The 18,277-nt window shown below is 61.8% G+C and overlaps 1 protein-coding gene across 2 annotated transcripts in view; it reads left to right on the top strand.

The window, feature by feature from the left end:
• SORCS2 (sortilin related VPS10 domain containing receptor 2) overlaps positions 1-18,277 on the top strand; it is a 457,690-nt gene that overhangs the window by 429,396 nt on the left and 10,017 nt on the right. For both annotated transcript variants that reach the window (XM_023253426.2, XM_045056642.1), the window contains 10 exons: positions 771-904; positions 1,623-1,751; positions 3,628-3,799; positions 9,274-9,460; positions 9,766-9,899; positions 10,815-10,938; positions 12,165-12,277; positions 13,254-13,379; positions 15,986-16,085; positions 16,703-16,805. In XM_023253426.2, the coding sequence (XP_023109194.2) occupies positions 771-904; positions 1,623-1,751; positions 3,628-3,799; positions 9,274-9,460; positions 9,766-9,899; positions 10,815-10,938; positions 12,165-12,277; positions 13,254-13,379; positions 15,986-16,085; positions 16,703-16,805 (1,322 nt within the window). The remainder of the gene's footprint in view (positions 1-770; positions 905-1,622; positions 1,752-3,627; positions 3,800-9,273; positions 9,461-9,765; positions 9,900-10,814; positions 10,939-12,164; positions 12,278-13,253; positions 13,380-15,985; positions 16,086-16,702; positions 16,806-18,277) is intronic.

The following is an 18,277-nucleotide window of genomic DNA, read 5'->3' on the forward strand; positions in this document are numbered from 1 at the left end:
TCTGCAGCCGGGCTCAGGGGTACCGCAGGCCCCGACCCCACTGCGGAGCCCGTGCGCTTGGGATCCGGGAGCCGTCGTAAGATGGGAGGGCAACACAGTGCCTGCATCGTGTATCACCCAACGCCCCACCGGGGCGTGGGGCAGCCCCACCCCATAATCTCAGGCACCGCAAATGTTTCTAGAACAAATAGTGGGATAGTCGCACTAAGTGAAATAAATGAGGGCTGGAAACGGCCGCTGCAGCCCAGACCAGGTTGTGCTGCCCGAGGCGTGACGGGGAAGCTCGGGGTTGCAGCACGGGCGGCTCCCGCACCAGCCACGTCACCCTGCCCGTCGCAGGGAGGGGGCGGCGCCTGTTGGGAGCACAGGCTGAGGACTGGCTGTGTGTCCACCTGTGCCCTGGTGGCTCCTCCGAGCTCCTGCACCACGAGGGCCGGGGGTGGGGAGGGGGGGACACGGAGAAACTCAACAGACGCCTGCTCTCCTGGTCTCCAGCCGCCCTGTGACTCCAGGGGGAGCTTGTACACTGTGGGGGCTCAGTGGATGCTTGTGGGTTGGGATGGGAGGGAGGCTGCCCCAGCTTGACCTCAGCCACGCCACTTGCCCTTCTGGGCCTCGGTTTCCCCATCTGTGAAAGGGGACACTGCCTTGGTGGCCGCCCGGGGGTTGAGAATCAGCTATTTTCGGGGAAGGACAAGATCAGCAGCCCCAGATAATGGAGAGCGGTCGGCCCTTCTCGGCCAGCTCCTTACGCCGCGCTCCCGCTGCAGGGTGACCGCTGCATCATGGGCCAGCAGAGAAGTTTCCGGAAGAGAAAGCCCACGTCCTGGTGCGTCAAGGGGAAGAGCTTCACGTCTGCGCTGGAGGCCCGGGTGTGCCGGTGCCGGGAGTCAGACTTCCTCTGGTGAGGACCGCACCCGACACAGGGCCTCTCGGGCGTCCTAAGCAGCTTCGCCCAGCGCGGGTCTGAGTCACGCTCCTCCTGCCGCCTTATTCCGTGCGTTAGAGCCAAGACTCAGTCCAGCGGCGTCACGGAAGGGCGTTAAAGAACTCACGGGCACGTGTGCACGACCACCGCCGTGGCCTGCTCACAGGTGGGAGGGGATGCCAGGAGTAGGGGAGGCCATCCCGGGGGCGAGCGGCGCCCACCCAGCCCTTCTCCGACTTCCAGAATCTGGTTCACAAAGCTTCAGGCCCATCGTCTGCCTCCCTGGCCGTCCTTACCCCTTGCCCTCCAGCTCCCCCTTGCGTGCTGGCCACCTGGCCCTGTACCTCCCTGCACCAGCATTGGAGGGGCCCCCTGTGTGGTGCCCCTCCCCTCTCTTTCCCTGCCTGTCCACTGCTCTGCTGCTCTTTCTTTGAGATTCAGTGCACCTCCTCCAGGCGGCCCTCCAGGACACCCACGCTGGGCTCAGTGTTCTCTTATGAGTTCCCAGAATCCCCTCTGCATCTCTTCTCACCTGGAACGTAACTGTTTTCAGGCTGGACAGGGCTGTACGGACTTGCCTGTGTGTCCCGACAAATGGGTGCATAGCAGGCCCTTGCTGTGAGGTCCCCACCCCCAAACTGGCTCCCATCCCCTCCCGGGCCTGCCTCCCGACTGCTGTTCTCTCCTCCTCCAGCGACTATGGATTTGAGCGCTCTCCCTCCTCGGGGTCTGACGCCAACAAGTGTTTTGCCAACTTCTGGTTTAACCCCCTGTCCCCGCCAGATGACTGTGTTCTGGGCCAGACCTACACCAGCAGCCTCGGGTGAGTGTGGCCCAGGCCTCTCCGCGTCGCTCCCCGGGGCAGAGCCACAGAAAGAGAAGTCGGCTGAGGCTGTCCTATTTGCTGGGCTCCCGAGACTTCAACCCGGGCACCAACCCCGCAGGGTGTCCGATCTGAGCCCACGTGGGGCAGCATCAGGGAGGGAGTGTGCTTTGAGCTGGCTCTGAACTGAGAACAGAAGTGACAGGCACGTGAAACGACAGACCCGCAGGTTGGGAGGCCCCAAGACACTCTGTTTCCCTTTGAGGAAGTCGTGAGCGGGAAGAGAACCTCAGTGGACTTAATAGAAAATCCCCGTTAGGACCCTTGGGGGAGGGGGAGGGACAGGACAGAACGTGAGGAAGCAGGACTGGAAGTTGCAAGCTTTGGCCTCAGCGGCATAAACTCCACCATCCGTCCATCCGTCCAGCCATGTACCCATCATCCCTCCACCCACCCATCCATCCGTCCTTCCATCCTTCCTTCCAACTATGTACCCATCATCCCTCCACCCACCCATCCACCCGTCCTTCCATCCTTCCTTCCAACTATGTACCCATCATCCCTCCACCCACCCATCCATCCGTCCTTCCATCCTTCCGCCCAGCCACGTACCCATCATCCCTCCACCCGCCCATCCATCCGTCCTTCCATCCTTCCTTCCAACTATGTACCCATCATCCCTCCACCCACCCATCCATCCGTCCTTCCATCCTTCCTTCCAACTATGTACCCATCATCCCTCCACCCACCCATCCATCCGTCCTTCCATCCTTCCTTCCAACTATGTACCCATCATCCCTCCACCCACCTATCCATCCGTCCTTCCATCCTTCCATCCTTCCCCCGTCCATTCACCTGTCCATATCCCTTCCTTCCCTCCCTCCAGCAGTGCCAGCCTCTCTGGTGCACCCACTAGGGTTTGGCAAGCAGAGACTCCTGTCTGAAGGGTCAGAGCCAGGTCCCACATCAAGGGTGAAGGGTTGCACTCTGGGCACTAAGGTGCTGGGTGTGGGTAGGTCTCAGAGTGTAGTTTCTTCTAAATTACTCCAGTGTGTTTTGCATGATAAACCTCTGAATGTGTACTCAGTGGCTGAGCTGTGGGGGCAGAAGGGGCCACCAGACCCAGGGGGGTGGGCATATCCAGGCACTTTGGCAATAATGCTAGTTTTAGGGGCCCCGAGTCCGGGTGTGGCCTGAGGGAGTTTCACATCAGCAAGTCAGATGATGCCACCCCTGCCGTGGTTTGCCCAGGGTCTCCTAAAAGGCTTACCAGAGCCCATGGGTCTCTGCCCCCCCAACTCCTTTCCAGCCTCCTCCCAGCCCCGCTCCCCACTCTGGCTCCAACCACCTACCACAGGACCTTTGCCCCTGCGGGTCTCGCTGCCCAGATGCCCTTCCCTCTCCTGCTTACCCTCCTGATTTCAGCTGAAAGCCTCTCTCTCAGGGACCCACTCCCCGAGCTTGCCAGTGGTGATTTAACCGCGATGCGGGAGGCGATCCGTCTCCCCCACTTGGCAAGGGCCCGGCCGTGGGAGGGGAACCCTTCTGCAGCAGATGCATGGCGCGAAGGAGCGGGGGCGTCGGGTGGCCCGATTCTCAGCAAGGCCCCAGTCGCACCCTCGGCCACAGCGAGAGCAGGCGCTAGGGTCGTCGGAAGCACTGTGACCAGACACGGAAGCAGCCAGCGAGGGAGGCAGGCCCTGGTCACCCCACCCTGAGCCTGGCTTCTCAGCTCCCACCTGGGGCAGCGATGACAGGGGTTAGCAGTGGCTCTCGGTGGGGCCAGGAGGATGCCGCCAGAGGAGCCACGGGCCCCACAGCCCGGCGGGGACTGGCTGGTGGCGAGCCCAGACCCTGACCCTCCCTCCGGCCGCAGGTACCGCAAGGTGGTGTCCAATGTGTGTGAGGGCGGCGTGGACCCGCGGCAGAGCCCGGCGCCGCTGCAGTGCCCGCTCACGCCGCCCCGGGGCCTGCGGGTCAGCATCCGCGGCGACGCGGTGGCCGTGCGGCCGGGAGAGGACGTCCTGTTCGTGGTGCGGCAGGAGCAGGTGAGCCGCGCGCTGTCCCGGCAGAGGGCAGCTTCTGCCAGGCAAGCAGGGGGCGTGCGTGCGTGCGTGGGCGTCCCCTCTGCCTCTAGCAGGTTTTTTCCAAGCCGGGGAGCTGAGTGGACCGGAAGTCCCTTCCCCGGGCCGAGTCCAGCGTCGAAAGGAGGAATCCCCTGCACGATCCCCAGGGGGCGGTGGAGTAGGGTATGGGGGAGGGGCCTCCGTGCCGCCGGCAGTGGCGGGGACACTTCCGTGCACGGCCCCGTGTGCGCCTTACTGGAGTCTTGCTTCCGAGATTTATTCGCCCCTGTGGGCAGCAGTTTTTTTAAGATTGTTTTGAGAGAAAGTAAGCAGGGGAGGGGCAGAGAGAGAGGGAGAGAGTCCCAAGCAGGTTCCCCGCTGCCAGCACAGAGCCCGACGCAGGGCTCGAACCCACAAACTGCCAGATCATCACCTGAGCCAAATCCCAGAGTCGGATGTGTAACCTTGCTGAGCCACCCAGGCGCCCCTGGACAGCAAGTTTTGAAACCTCTAGTGATATTGATTTAGTTCATCTGAAATCTTAAGAAACGCAGGAAGTTAAACAAAATTATTATTTATAATCCCGGAACCAAAGATTAAGCCTATAGGTAGATGACGAATGATAGACGGATATAGATTTAAATTTATATAATATATACACACATGTAAATTCCCTCCCAGTCTCCTACTTTCTTTTTTTTTTTTCTTTAGTACAAGTGTTATGCATTCTTTTGATTTTTTTTCCATTTTGTTAATTTTTATTTACTTTTGAGAGAGAGAGACAGGGCGGCAGCAGGGAGGGGCTGAGAGAGGGAGACACAGAATCTCAAGCAGGCTCCAGGCTCTGAGCTGCCAGCACAGAGCCCGACACGGGACTCGAACCCACAAACTAGGAGATCATGATCAGAGCTGAAGTCAGACGCTTAACTGACTGAACCACCCAGGCGCCCCTGTATTCTGATTTTAAAAAGAATTTATGCTCATTGTAGAACATTTGAAAAACACCTAAAATGTCAAGAATATAAATATCACCAAAACTCCTGTTGCCCCCAAGGTAACAACTGTTAAGTTTTGTATTTTCTTCTGGCCTTTTAAAAAGAATATATAGCATGCTTAATTCTTGTGATTAGACAGGTAACAAACTCACTGTAGAACATTCAAAACCAGAAATCATAAAGACTTAGCAACATGCAGGACATTCCGAACAACAGGAAAGCACAGAGGACAAGGCTGTTCCCCCTGGAGGGAGGCCACCCCAGGAGCCCAAGCCGCCTGCCCACACCACTCCGTTGGGCGTTGGGATCTCTGGTGAACAGATGAAGCAAGTTCAGCTTTATAACTGTTCGCACTTTATTTATTTATTTTTTAATTTTTTTTCAACGTTTATTTATTTTGGGGACAGAGAGAGACAGAGCATGAACGGGGGAGGGGCAGAGAGAGAGGGAGACACAGAATCGGAAACAGGCTCCAGGCTCTGAGCCATCAGCCCAGAGCCTGACGCGGGGCTCGAACTCACGGACCGCGAGATCGTGACCTGGCTGAAGTCGGATGCTTAACCGACTGCGCCACCCAGGCGCCCCAGTTCGCGCTTTATTAACACACGCCCTCCACAATACGGTGCCAGGGTGCGGTCCGTGAGGATGACATAGGTCCTTGGTGTTGGAAACCAGTAACTCTGGTCTCATACAAACAGGGAAACTGAGGCCAGAGGACACAGAGCTGTATGTGTGAGTGCCCATGTGCCCAGGCTCACCGGTGCGCAGTCACCTGATTTGTAGATCGGGGAACCCTGGCTCAGAGAGGTGCGGTGACTCGCCCGAAGCCACACAGTGACAAGTGACAGAGCTGGCACTGGGTCCCAGGCCAGGGGGCTCTGCATGGACAGCATCTGGTCTGTGGCCCCCAGACCTGGGCCGGGCCTGGGGACCCCGTGTCCCGCCTGTTTCCAGTCCCTGTGTCGATGGGCCTGGCCCTGAGATTCACACTTGGGGCCCCGGGGGTGGCCCCGGGGTGGGGAGCGGGCATCTGTCACGGCAGCATCTTGGCATGGCAGGAGGATGGTGTCCCCTCCCCAGGTGGGGTCCCTGGACCCTCAGAGGGGACCCACCTGCTGCCTAAGTCCCAGCACAGCCGTCCGGGAAAAATGGCCATCTGCTGCCCCCTAGAGCCTTCAGTCTCACAGCTTTGTCACATCGGTGGATTCTGGGGACAGGACGAGCCTGTGAGCCCCGCTGCACCAGTGTCCCAACCCCGAGGGCTAGGGTGGCTGGAGGTGAGGGGGGTGACCAGAAGGTGCTCCTGTAAGAGAGGCCTCTCTGTGCACACCCCCGTCCGGAAGAGGCCGCGGGGGGGAAGCGGGGGAGCTCGGGTCGCGGTGGACACGCTCCTGCACGTGCACACATGCACGGTGTAGCACTCACACGTCTCACGCAGACACATTTACACACTGACACGCACAAGTCACACCCGGCCATCCTCGTGCACGGGCCGAGCTGCGGGTGGAAACAGCTCCATCTGGGGCGGGGGCCAAGTTCCACACGTAAGAAAGAATTAACAACAAGGGCTGATGGAGGAAGGACCCGGAAACAGACCCGCACGGAAATGCACAGCTGATTGTGCCACAGGCGGAGAAACATCCCCGCGGAGGGGAGGACGGTCCCCGCGGATGAACCGCCGATAAAAACGAGCCCCGGCCAGAACCTCACAGCTGATACCAGATCAACTCAGGACGGACCGCAGAGGTCAACGGAAGCCGGAAAACTGCGAATCCTTTAGGAAGAAGATGGAAAGCGTCCACACCTAGGGCTGGGCCACGCGTAGGCGGAGCGGACGCGGGAAGCACCTTCCCTAGACGAAATCGGGCACAACGGACGTGGCCGGGAGGCAACGCTCTTGCTCCGTGAAAGACCCTGTAAAGAAACCGAGAAGTACGTTCCGGGGAGAATACTCACACGGCTCACATCCGGCCCGGGCTGGTACCGGGAAGTAAACGACACCGCGGTTGGAAAACCGGCGGAGGCCCTTTCGTCACGACGCACCTGCGAGAGTGGCAGGCAGCATAAGGGCTGGCGGGGACGCGGAGAAACGGGACCCCTCACACGTGGGGAGGGGGGCGGTGATGGGGCCAGAGCTGCGGACAGCAGTCTGGCAGTTTCTGACGAAGCAGAACAAGCCACCACCGCGTGCCTCCGCAAGTGCCCCCCCGGGCGTCTGTCCCCGGGACGCGCAGACTCGCGTTCACGCAGGGCCCGCCCACGGGAGTCCCGGCGGCCTTTCGGCACGGGCGCCAGAAACCGGAAACGCCCAGGTGTCCTCCAGGGGGCGTCTGGTCGAACAGTGGTGCAGCCACGGCGTGGAACACGACTCCCCGGTGACAGGGAGCAGGTCACTGACACGCGTCACCACCTGGGTGAGTCTCCAGAGAATTACACTGAGAAAAGCCAATCCCAGGGACTCCGTGCTGCCTGACTCCCTTTATTGGACCTTCTGGAAAGGACAAGATTGCAGAGACGGGGGACAGATGAGTGGCCACCAGGGAGCGGGTGGGGCTGCTGGTGGTGCCCGTGGCGGCTGGGTGGCTCTGCACCTCGGCTGCGACCGTGTCTGTGTCCCGGGTGTGAGATTGTGGTTCCAGCGGGTGTTGGCCCTGGACGTGTGGCACGGGGCACACGGGGTCTGTGCGGGTCCTTACGCTGCGTGGGAACTGGGGGCTGCCTCCGAACCCACCGTCCCCTCTTCCTAACACGCTCAGCAGCACGCAGACAAAAGCAGGAGCACAGGAGACACAGCAGGTGCAGGGGGCGGGGTTACAGTGGCCCAGCCCCTCTCTGCCCTTGGGTTTCCTATTTGCCGGCATTGAGGCTGGACTCCTTTCTGATCAGGGGGAAAGACAACAAGTCCTCTTAACCGAGTAAAATGTTCCAGTAGTTCAATGTGCATCAGTCAGCCTGGTGGGTGGCCCACGGGCAGGAACGCGGGGTCCCAAGGCGGGATGCAGCGCCCCGCATCCTCGAAGCCACAGGCCGGGTCCAGTCCGAGGTGCGCCTGGCTTGCAGGCTGCGGGCACAGAGGCCAAGGTGGGCTGGAGACCCCGCTCCCCTCGTCCCCGTGAGGCCACCTGTCCACGGGGAGCACTGAACGGTGAGCCGGCCTGACGCTCCAGGTTCCAGCCCAGCATGTGGGGACAATAGAACAGCATGTTTGTAAGGTCCCCGGGCCATTGTCACAAGCGACCATGTGCTGCAAATGTAAGACAGCACATGCCTCTCTCTCAGTTGTGGAGGCTGGAAGTCTGATTTAAGGTGTTAGCAGAGCCTGGCTCCTGCCGGAGACTCCGGGGAGGGATTCTTCCCTGTCTCGTCACTTTCTTGGGTGCCAGTGTCCCTTGGCTCATGACTGAGTCCCTGCAATCTCTGCCCTGTCACCACACAATGTCTCTTCTGTGTCCCAAAACCCCCACCTCTTCTTGAAAAGACACGGCCACTGGATGGGGCCCGTCCTACCCCAGCATGACCTCATCTTAATGGCTTCTGCAAAGACCCTCTTTCCAAATAAGGCCAAGCTCTGAGTTGCGAGGAGGGGAGGGGGCGTGGACTTGAGGGGGTGGATGCCGTTCAAGCCAGTGACTGCATTTGTGGAGAAAGTGAAACAAAAGGAATTTACGTGAAAGGTCTCTGTAAGTTTAAGGGCTTGGCCATAAAATGAGAGGCTCGTACACGGCCAGTGCTAATCCTGTGTCATTCTTGGTCACCGGGACAAGGTTTTCAGGGTGTTTCTGCAGGGATGGGGAGGCAGGCAGGGGAGGGAGGGGAGTGGGCATGAGACGGAACGCAAGAACGCTTTCTCGCTATGAACTGGAGAAAATCAGGGTTTTTTCCGCTGGATTTCCCGTGCCTTGGTAAGGAAGCTGTGGTTCTGTGGGGACTGGCACCCCTAGTCCTGAGCGGAGACCGTCAGATGACCCCTAGCGGCTCAAACACCGGGAAGGGACAGCAGGTGCAGGGAGCCCCGCGCTGCACGGACCCTGTGTGTCCGAGCTGCATTCTTGCTCCACGGAGAACAGGATCAAAGAAACACCCCGGAACCGCGGCGCTCGGCATCAGAGAAGGGAAAACGTTTTCCGAATTTGCTGGGAGGCCCCTGAGGAGCCTTCGTGCAGAGGATCTTTCTGGCCGTTGCCCTGAGATCCATCCGGCCCTTGGCTGAGGCCTCAGTGGGTGTCCCTGGCCCGCCGGGCCCGCCGCCCTGCTCCCACGCTCCTGCGTCTCTGCAACTCCGGGCCGCGCCTGCCCTCCTCAGCCGGAACGCCAGGCCGGAGGTCCCCGGGGCAGGCAGGTGCCTGGGGGCCCGGGGCCCACGGCGTGTGAGGAAAGGAACGAGGGAAGGAATGAGTAGACCCGCTGCTGGCCCGTCCGCGTTACGGCCGCCCCTGAGTGGCCTCGTGGTCTCTCCCGCAGGGTGATGTCCTGACCACCAAGTACCAGGTGGACCTCGGGGATGGCTTCAAGGCCGTGTATGTGAACCTCACGTCGACCGAGGAGCCCATCCGGCACCGCTACGAGAGCCCCGGCGTCTACCGCGTGTCTGTTAGGGCGGAGAACGTGGCGGGGCACGACGAGGCGGTGCTCTTTGTCCAGGTCAACTGTAAGTCCGTCGCCCCTTTGAGGCCAAGGGTCCCTCCCCGGGGCAGAGGGCCCCGGGTCCTGGGGGGAATGCAGGGAGACCCTCGGGCCTGCTCTAGGACCCCAGTCCTCAGGATGGCAGGCCGAGGGGCAGGGAGACGGGCAGACTGGGCTCAGGTCCACACCCCGGGTGCTCCGTGCCACGGTGGGTTCGGTGATGATGCTGGTGGAAGTGACGAAGGTGATGGTGACAGTGCCCAGTAGGCAGCCTCTGAAATGCCAGTGCCCTGACGCCGTCTAACCCCGGCCTTTCCCCGGACCCCGCAGCCCCCCTGCAGGCCCTGCACCTCGAAGTGCTTCCTGTCGTCGGCCTCAACCAGGAGGTGAACCTCACAGCCGTGCTGCTGCCCCTGAACCCCAACCTCACCGTCTTCTACTGGTGGATCGGCCACAGCCTGCAGGTGCGCTGGCCCCGGGACCCACAGGCTTGCACCTGGGTGAGAGTGGGGCCGGGCAGTGCCCCGGGGCGTGGGCAGAAGGACACAGGGTGTGACATGGTGGACTCGAGGTGAGCACACACCAGCCTTTCTTCCCGAGCACCTGCTCGTGTTTGGCTGAGTCTAAGTGTGGCGGACGCAGGATAAAGTGGACCAGACACTGCCTTTTCCTGGGGAGAGAGGTGTGAACATGACAGGTGACCCGAGTTGTGATACGCATCCCAGGAAGGGGGCCGGTGAGGTGTTGCGAGCTCCACAAGATCGGGCCGTTTCTAGTCTGGGCGTTGGGTGTGGTCAGGGAAGGCTTCATGGAGGAGGGGTCACGGGGGCCGGACCTGATCTCAGAGCCCCGGGTTGTACCCCGTAAGCAGCGGGGAGCCACAGACAGTCGCTGGTAGGAGGGCTGGAGGGTCTCTGCGGGCAGGGCTGCCCACCTTAGCCTGGGAGCCCTCGAGACCTCAAGAGGGGCGTCCTTCCCTCATTCAGTAAGCTTAGCCCTGCACCCCAGGAAGATAGACCCCAGCAGCACTGAAGGCCCAGACACAGAAGCCGGGCGGGAGGAGCCGTAGGCCCCAGATCGCGTTTCCCTGGAATGGGGGGTGGGGTTGAGGAGGGTGCCGAGCTCCGGGTTCAAATCCCAACTCCGCTACTCCCAGCCCAGCCCTGTGAGCAGGTCTGGAAGGAAGGGGCCACTGGGAGACTGGGTCCAGGCTGCCCTGACTTAGAGCTGGTGCCTCTGGGGGGCCCTCCCCGTGTCCCCCCCTGCTGCCCCCATGTCCCGACCAGAGCGGGGGAGAGTGAACGTTCTGCGTGAGGCCCTGGGCAGCGGGCGGGCTCTCCCGCATGGACCTGCCCTGACCGTGCTCGTGGTCCCCGCAGCCCTTGCTCTCCCTGGAGAACTCTGTGACCACGCGGTTTGCAGACACGGGGGACGTGCGTGTGACTGTGCAGGCCGCCTGCGGAAACTCGGTGCTGCAGGACTCCAAGGTGGTCCGCGTGCTGGGTGAGCCCCCTCCCCAGGGACGGGAGGCACGTCTCGCCCTTCTCGGGAGCGCTGGGTTTGTGTGGCATCTGGTTATGCAGGGCAGCGCAGGCTAGGGAGAGGAGCGGGTGAACACAGCTCTGACGCTCCCCAGCTTCCCTGGCCTCAGTTTCCCCATCTGTAAAATGAACACAGGTGAGTCTTTGTGTCCAGTGGCCCTCATGGGCCTCACACGGCACAGAAAGAGGACGTGGCTGAGTGACCGACTTGTCGGGGTCACCGGGTCTGCCAGCCTCCCAGCAGCCTGACCTCTCCTGCCCCCTTGTCACATGATTCTAGCTTAAAGTAAGGGGACCCCTAACATAGCCTTTACTGAGACTCCCATTCTGGATCCCACTCACTGGGGGCCCCAAGTCCCTCATGGGAGACATTTACAATAGGAGATTAATCCTAAAAATGGAAGAGAGCCCCCCTCCCAGGGTGCTATTGCCCTTGTCATCACACTGATAAAACCTCATTTTGCTTACCAACAGCCTCTCCTATGGACAGCAGCCATCAGTTAAATATTTAGTGGGCCTGCCTTTGGCTGTTCCTCCATTCGCAAACACATGTGCACAGGGTCCTGAGCCCAGGGCTTTGAAATAGTCACTGCCTCCCCTGCCGTAAGCTGCTGGGTTCCCAGTTCACAAAGCGCTTGTCCCTTGGGCCGCATAGCCCCAACAAAGCCTCCTTCCTCCATGGGGCTCAGGAGGAACCTGGAGAGACTACAGCGAGCTCCTCTCACAACCACCTGCACGGGGCTCCAGAGTGGGCCTCTGGGTTGGGGACCCTGGCAAATGGGAGAGAAAGAGAAGGTGGGACCTCTGCCCTCAAGGGACTCTTACTCTGGTGGGGAGACCAGTGCCCTTGAAGTCCACGGATCCCTGGGGGAAGGGAGCCCGACCGAATGGGGTGTAGCCATCCTTGTGAGTGAACGGGGCGGAGCTCCTAGGGCAGGCTTGGCGCGTGCCGGGCCCTCCCTCCCCGGTGGGCACAGGGGTGTTAATGTTCGTTATTAGGTGCCAGTCAGTGAGGTGGGCCCTGCCCCGGGCAGTGGCTGGCGCAGGAAGGACTCTTGTTTTCCAAAGCGGCCCACGGGATCTGAAGCCAGGGCAGTCCTGGGCCATCCAGGGTGCATGGCCTCCTGCCAGAGGGCGGAGCCTTGCTGCCCAGGACTGACCAGCTCGCCCGTCTCTGCCACTTTTCAGACCAATTTCAGGTAGTGCCTCTGCGGTTTTCCACGGATCTGGATGTGCACAACCCCAACACCCCTGAGTGGAGAGAGGACGTCGGCCTGGTGGTGACCCGGCTGCTCTCCAAGGTGCCCCCAGCCCACCCCCGCAAAGCCTCACCAGCACCTGTGGGCGCCTTGGAGGGGCGGGGCCCCAGAGCACCCAGGGAGGGGCGGGGCAGGGCGGGGCGGGTGGAGCTGCCCTCAGTCCCGGTGACCCGGTCTTCAGGCTGTCTGCCCGGTGCTCCGGGGACAGCTAGGGCCCACTGCCCTGGCTCTGTGGGACAGGCGGCTGGAGCGCCAGCTCACCGGGGAGGGGCAGGCCGACATCCTCCATGCACATCGAGTGAGCACCAGCTGTTTGCACAGGACACAGTCACTGTCCTCTGATGGCCCAGAAGCTCCTTAGTATGATATTCATTTATTCACGGAGTTTCTATTCTGGGCCGGGTGCTGGAGCCAGAGAGAATCCATGTGATTGCTGCCCCTGGGGAGCCCACAGACAGCAGACCGAGGCGGTGCCCCAGGGTGGGCCTAGGCCACTCAGGGCCCTTGGTCCCTCAGTGAAGGAAAGACCAGCCCCCCACAGTCATCCAAGGCTGTCACAGGCTGAGGCCCACTCCGGCCGTGCCTCTCCTCAACCAGTTAATAATGCTGGTGATACTGTCCTGGGTATTGAAGGCTGAATAGGAGTTTGCCAGATAGAAGTGCACGGAGTGGGATTTTCAGGAGGCAGAGGGACCCACGGAGGCTTTGTGGGTTGGAGGAACTATTTGGTCAGGAGCCCTGACGCCTGGGAGGAGCTTAGCCAGAGAGGGCTCTGCTCACCCTCAGTGTGAGGAATGATCTGGAGGTAGCAGGCCTGGCCTGGGGGAGGCCACTGTCAGGGGGCTACCGGGCTCGGGGGCCATCCCTGTGGGGTGCGAGGCTCAGGACTAGCTCGAAGGACAGGTGGCCAGGACTTGGACAGACCAAGAGGAGAGAGAGGGTGTTCCTGGAGGCCCCAGAGCATGGCAGGGGACAGAGAAGACAGGCGGCTCAGGGGGGCTTGTCCGTGTCCCTGCAGGAGACCAGCGTCCCCGAGGAGCTGCTGGTGACCGTTGTAAAGCCGGGGCTGCCCACCGTGGCCGACCTGAACGTGCTCCTGCCCCCTCCCGGGCCCGCGAGGAAGAGGAATCTCACAAGTGACAAGGTATCTCCTGAGGCCGCTGGACCCAGGTTCTCCCTGCACCGCCAAGGGTTTGGTGGCCTAGTGCCCAGGGTTTGGTGGTAAGTCACAGCAAGCACAGAGTCTCGGGGGCTCTTTGTCACGTAGAGGCCCACCAATCACTCACCAGATCACCAGTGATCTCACCAATCACTGCCTGACGCAGGTGGCCGGCTCTCCTCCCTCCGTGGCCGCACCCCTGGGACTCCGGTGGCCTCCAAGGTCACTGTGTCGGGGAATGGCGGGGCACAAGGGCACTGGGGTGGGACCACCCCCCAGGGGGACATTCCGGTGGCCGGAGCTGGTCACACTGGCCGAGCACCCAGGGTGTGGGTCTCGGGACAGAGTGGAAATCAACGCCCATCCACTTAGCCAATGTCCTCACTGCATGGGACAGCTTCCAGAGAATAGCCCTCATCTGGGCAGACAGAAGACCTGCCGTGTGGCGGGCACAGGATGGGGACCCAGGGATAAATCGAAGCCACTGGGGGTGCCCTGGGCTAGCTGTCACGCTTCCCCAAACAGACCGTAACTCGGGTGGAGGAGGAGAGCGGAAGGCGGACCCGGGGCACTGCAAGCACAGCCCTGTGCCGAGCCGACCAGCAGGTCCCCAGAAGGTTAGGCAGGGTCCGCGTCGGGCACGGCCCCTGAGGCGCGTGCGCAGGATGGGAAATGCTCGTCCACGCGCACAGACAGGCACACAGGTGTTCACAGCAGCCCCAGAGTGGCCACAAGCCAGACGTCCACACAACGGAGTCTTATGCAGCCGTCAAAAGGGACGCGGGTCTGATCTGACACCTGCTGCCACTGGGATGAGCCCAGTGGGACGCCCAGTGGGCAGACGGGACGCGCAGGGGAAGCAGCCGGTCATCACCGAGGCCGCCTGCTGGATGCCTGCATTGATGGAAATGTCCGGAAGGGGCAGGCGCGCAGAGGCGCAGGCTCCGGCTGCCAGAGGCTGGGGAGGTGCGGGGGGTGCAGACGGCTGGCAGGCACGGGTTTCCTTTGGGGATGATGAGAATGTTCTGGAGTCAGACAGTGGTGATAGCTACATGACCGTAAGTACCCTAAAAAGTGCCGATTTGTAGGCTTGAAGAAAGCAAATGTTGTCTCAAGAAAAAAAAAGAATCAGAAGCCCCACCCCCCTCTGGACTGGTCGTGAGACAGATGCCCCTGGAGGCCGTCTGGAAAGACTGACCAGCGCTGAGCGGGGCACAGCACAGCCCTGTGGGCGGCTGATAGCGTCTCATTTTACAGACGAGGGAAGTGGGGCTCGGCGGGGGGCACCGTCAGGACCATGGAGAGGACAGGGAGTCCCATGTCACCGTGGCTGCTCCACACCACTCCCACGCTGTCTCCTGGTTAGACGTGACTGTCGGGGCCTGGCCCACAGCGTTTCCCAAAGGGCAGCCGCATCGGCACCTGAGGGCTCCCCGGCCTGCCAGGCCCCCGGCCCCTGCCGTGTCTCTGGGGGGTGGGACAGCAGAGGGTTGAGAGTGACTGTACCCATTTCTCAGACAGGTAGATAACCACAGGGGCTCCGCACAGCTTGGGGAAGGCGAGGCGGGCCTCGGGGACCTCCCTCCCTCGGGCCCACAGCACCCCCCGCCCACCCCGGCCCTCGAGGTGGAGAGCAGATGGGCAGATCCTGCAGGAGTCAGATGTGGGCGCTCAGGAGAGATTTGGAAGGAGATGGGGAGGGACACAGGGGAACTGTCAGCCCCCTTGTCCTGAGCTGAGGGTAAACCGTGTGCCTGAGGATGGTGAAAAATCCTAGGGACCCATCACGGTCACTGACCGCACGGCATCCGCCTGGCCCTTGCCATGTGCCGGGCAGGGGGCCGGAGGCATTGACCCTTGCAGCACAGTCCCAGACGCAGACCCCGCATTCCCAGGGAACACCGGGTGCCAAGCTGCTGTTCGTGGAGGCCGAGTTTGGCCCCCAGAATGTCCCACCCAAGGCACCCTGGGAAGGGGAGCCCCAGGGACCACCATCCTGTGGGAGGCCCCCTTCCCCAGCACCTGTACACCCACCTGTGCAGAGGAGTGACACCTGGGCAACCACATGGGGCAGCTGGTCCCCTTCTGAACACCAGGAAAACTCCCCCTCATTTTCCAAGAGGCCAGCCGCCCCCCCACCCCGTGATCCAGCAACATCACCTCCTGGGGTTGCTCTCCGTCAGGGGTGCGGTCACTCCCTGGCCCAGGTCACCTGTCCTGTCCCTATCTTGTTCTCGTCTTGGTCTTCCTCCTCTGGGAAGCCCTCCCTGACCACTGCCAGGTCTGGGGGCCTCCTGAGCACCCCTGGGCTCCCCAACTTTACCACACTCTATGGCCCCAACGAGAACGAGAGTGGTCAGGCCCCAGCTCGGTCACCCTCGTGCCCCTCTGTAGGTTCTCAGTGCAAGCTGGCAAGTATTCCCATTTTACAGATGAGGAAACTGAGACCCAAAGAAGCTGAGTGCCCGCCCCCCCCCCCCCCCCCCCGGCAACCCTGTGGCTCTGGAGGGTCAGAGCAGATGTCTGCCCAGCTCTCCCGCTCCCTCCGGTGGCTTCCAGAGGACCCTCTCACTCCCTCTTCTTGCTTTCAGAGACTCATGGCCATCCAGCAGGTGCTGAAGGCACAGAAGATCAGCTTCCTCCTGCGAGGTGGGGTCCGGATCCTGGTGGCCATGAGGGACACAGACACAGGTGAGAAGCAGGGGGCTTCCTTTGGCCTGGCCCGTGCTCGCCCCTGCAGGATCGAGGGGGTGTGCAACCCCCTCAGGCGACACTATTTCTCCGGGGACTGGGGGCAGAGGACCCCCCAGTCACCCGCCAGCTCCTCCTGGCTGGACAGTCGCCTCCAATTACAACCCAAAGCGGTGGGGGGGGGGGGTCAGACCCAAGGGCCTTGCTCTGTCCGCAGATGCGGCACTTACAGCCCTGGCTTTAACTGACATGGCCATTTAGGGTCCCCGCCCCCACATGGGACCGTCCTCTCCGGTCACGCGTGTGTCCTTTCCTGTTTGGGAAAGAATCTTTGCAGAAGTGAAGAGCTTCCCTCTGCCCTGTAGAGACACGGGGCCCATCGCGAAACGTGGCAGGTTGACCTCACGCCAGCAATTCGGTCCGCCTTCCAGAAGGAGGGGCCGGGGCCCTCGCGCACACAGCAGGAGCCCGGCGGGGGCCCTGGGGCCGGGGTTGCCCCGACGCCTGCCCACGCCGCTCAGCCACACCGGGAGCACCTGCCAGACCACGTCTTCCAGCCGAGGAGGCCGGGGCGGCGGACGGTGGGGCCCCACTGAGCACCACTGCTCTCCTTACAGATTCTCAGAGGCTGGGAGGCGGTGGCGGCTACTGGGCCGTGGCGGTCCTCGTGGTCATCGGACTCTTCGCGGTGGGCGTGTTCATCCTCTACAAGTTCAAAAGGCAAGGCCACCGGCCCGCCGCTCTGGCAGGTCGGGCGTGAGGTCGGGCAGCGGGCAGCGGCTTTCCGGCAGGATCCTCGATGGGCTGCGGCGGGGAGGGCGCGAGGCCAGACGGGCTCCAGGTTCCGAACGGCCGCGGTCCCGGGAGGCGGGGAGGCGGCCAGCGGCTCACAGCCCCACGACCATCTTCCACCCCCACCTCCTGTCTGCCGACATCCCAGCCTTATCTCACGTGGAGGGAGGCCCCGCCCATTTCACAGATGAGGAGATCCAGGCTCAGAGAGGTCATGTGGTGTGCCCAGGGCCACACAGCTGGTGAAGAGGAGGGGGATCTGAGCCGGGCTGGCCCAGACTTCCTCCCGCACTCACCATCCCTGCCCCCAGCGCCCCAGCGAGGAGAGGGCGGGAGCTGGCGGGGGGCTCTGCTGAGGCCAGGAGGGGTTGCAAGCATAGTATGCAGTCCTCAGTGGGGGCTGCGGGGACTCTCGTCCCCTCTGGGCCTGCTCCTCATCTGTAAGCTGGGTTTAATGACCCACCGTGCTGGGGCTCCAGGCCGCCCTGGAGGGGCTGGTGAAGCTGAACTTCCCCGGATCCTGGACCTGGGAATGAGCAAAATGAACCAGACGTGTCACCAGACTCATTCTTCAAAAGGCGGCTTCGAGTTGTGACCTCACTGCTTCTCCTGTCTTGATGGCTCAGGTCCAGCGGCCTCAGGGTCGCCCTTCGGGACAGTCCAAGACATGCTGACCCTTCCCTTCGTGCTCCTGTGAGGCCAAGGGTCCCTCCTCCAACCCCATCTTTCCCCCAGGCCCTGCGCCCCACTCACCCGTCTCCAGACGCCTCCCAGCTCCTTTGGTCCGTCTTTTAAGTGGTGACCATATGTGCACCCCACTCCTCTGTGTGGGTCCCCAGCTTTATTGTTCCAACCGAACAGTCCCAACTGTTTGTCAGTCCCAACCGAATGGGTGGCCTGAGGCGCTCTGAGAGTGTGTAACAGGGACCTGAGCTGGTCTGGAGAATCTGGGAGGACTTCCCTAAGGAGGGGACTTCTGAGTGGGGATCCTGAAGGATAAGTAGGAACTTGCTGAGCAGAGAGGCTAGAACAGGAGCCAGGCTGTGGCCTTTCTTGGTGTCTATGCTTGTAGAGGCACTGGTTTCTGGTGGACAGGTCCACCTGGGTGTCCCCCGCTGGCACCTCAAGTTCAAATCAAACTCGAGATCCTTGCCCCAAAAAGCCTCCCTTGGACGAAGGACACAACTGCCGGGTGCCGGGGTCAGGAACCCCACCTCCTCCCTGTCTGCTCCCTCCCCTCAGCCTGGGCGACATGGCCTGACACCCACAGCCACTCTGAAAGTGGGATTTGTCGCAGCTAGGAAGTGGCCTCTGAGACCAGGATTTCTGGGGCCAAAGGCAGGGCCCCTCCCCACCCCAAACACGGTCAGGCTAAAGCAGGTACCGGCAAAGCCCCGGGG

The sequence above is a fragment of the Felis catus genome, chromosome B1 (genome assembly GCF_018350175.1).
Source record: "Felis catus isolate Fca126 chromosome B1, F.catus_Fca126_mat1.0, whole genome shotgun sequence".
Classification (NCBI taxonomy): domain Eukaryota; kingdom Metazoa; phylum Chordata; class Mammalia; order Carnivora; family Felidae; genus Felis; species Felis catus.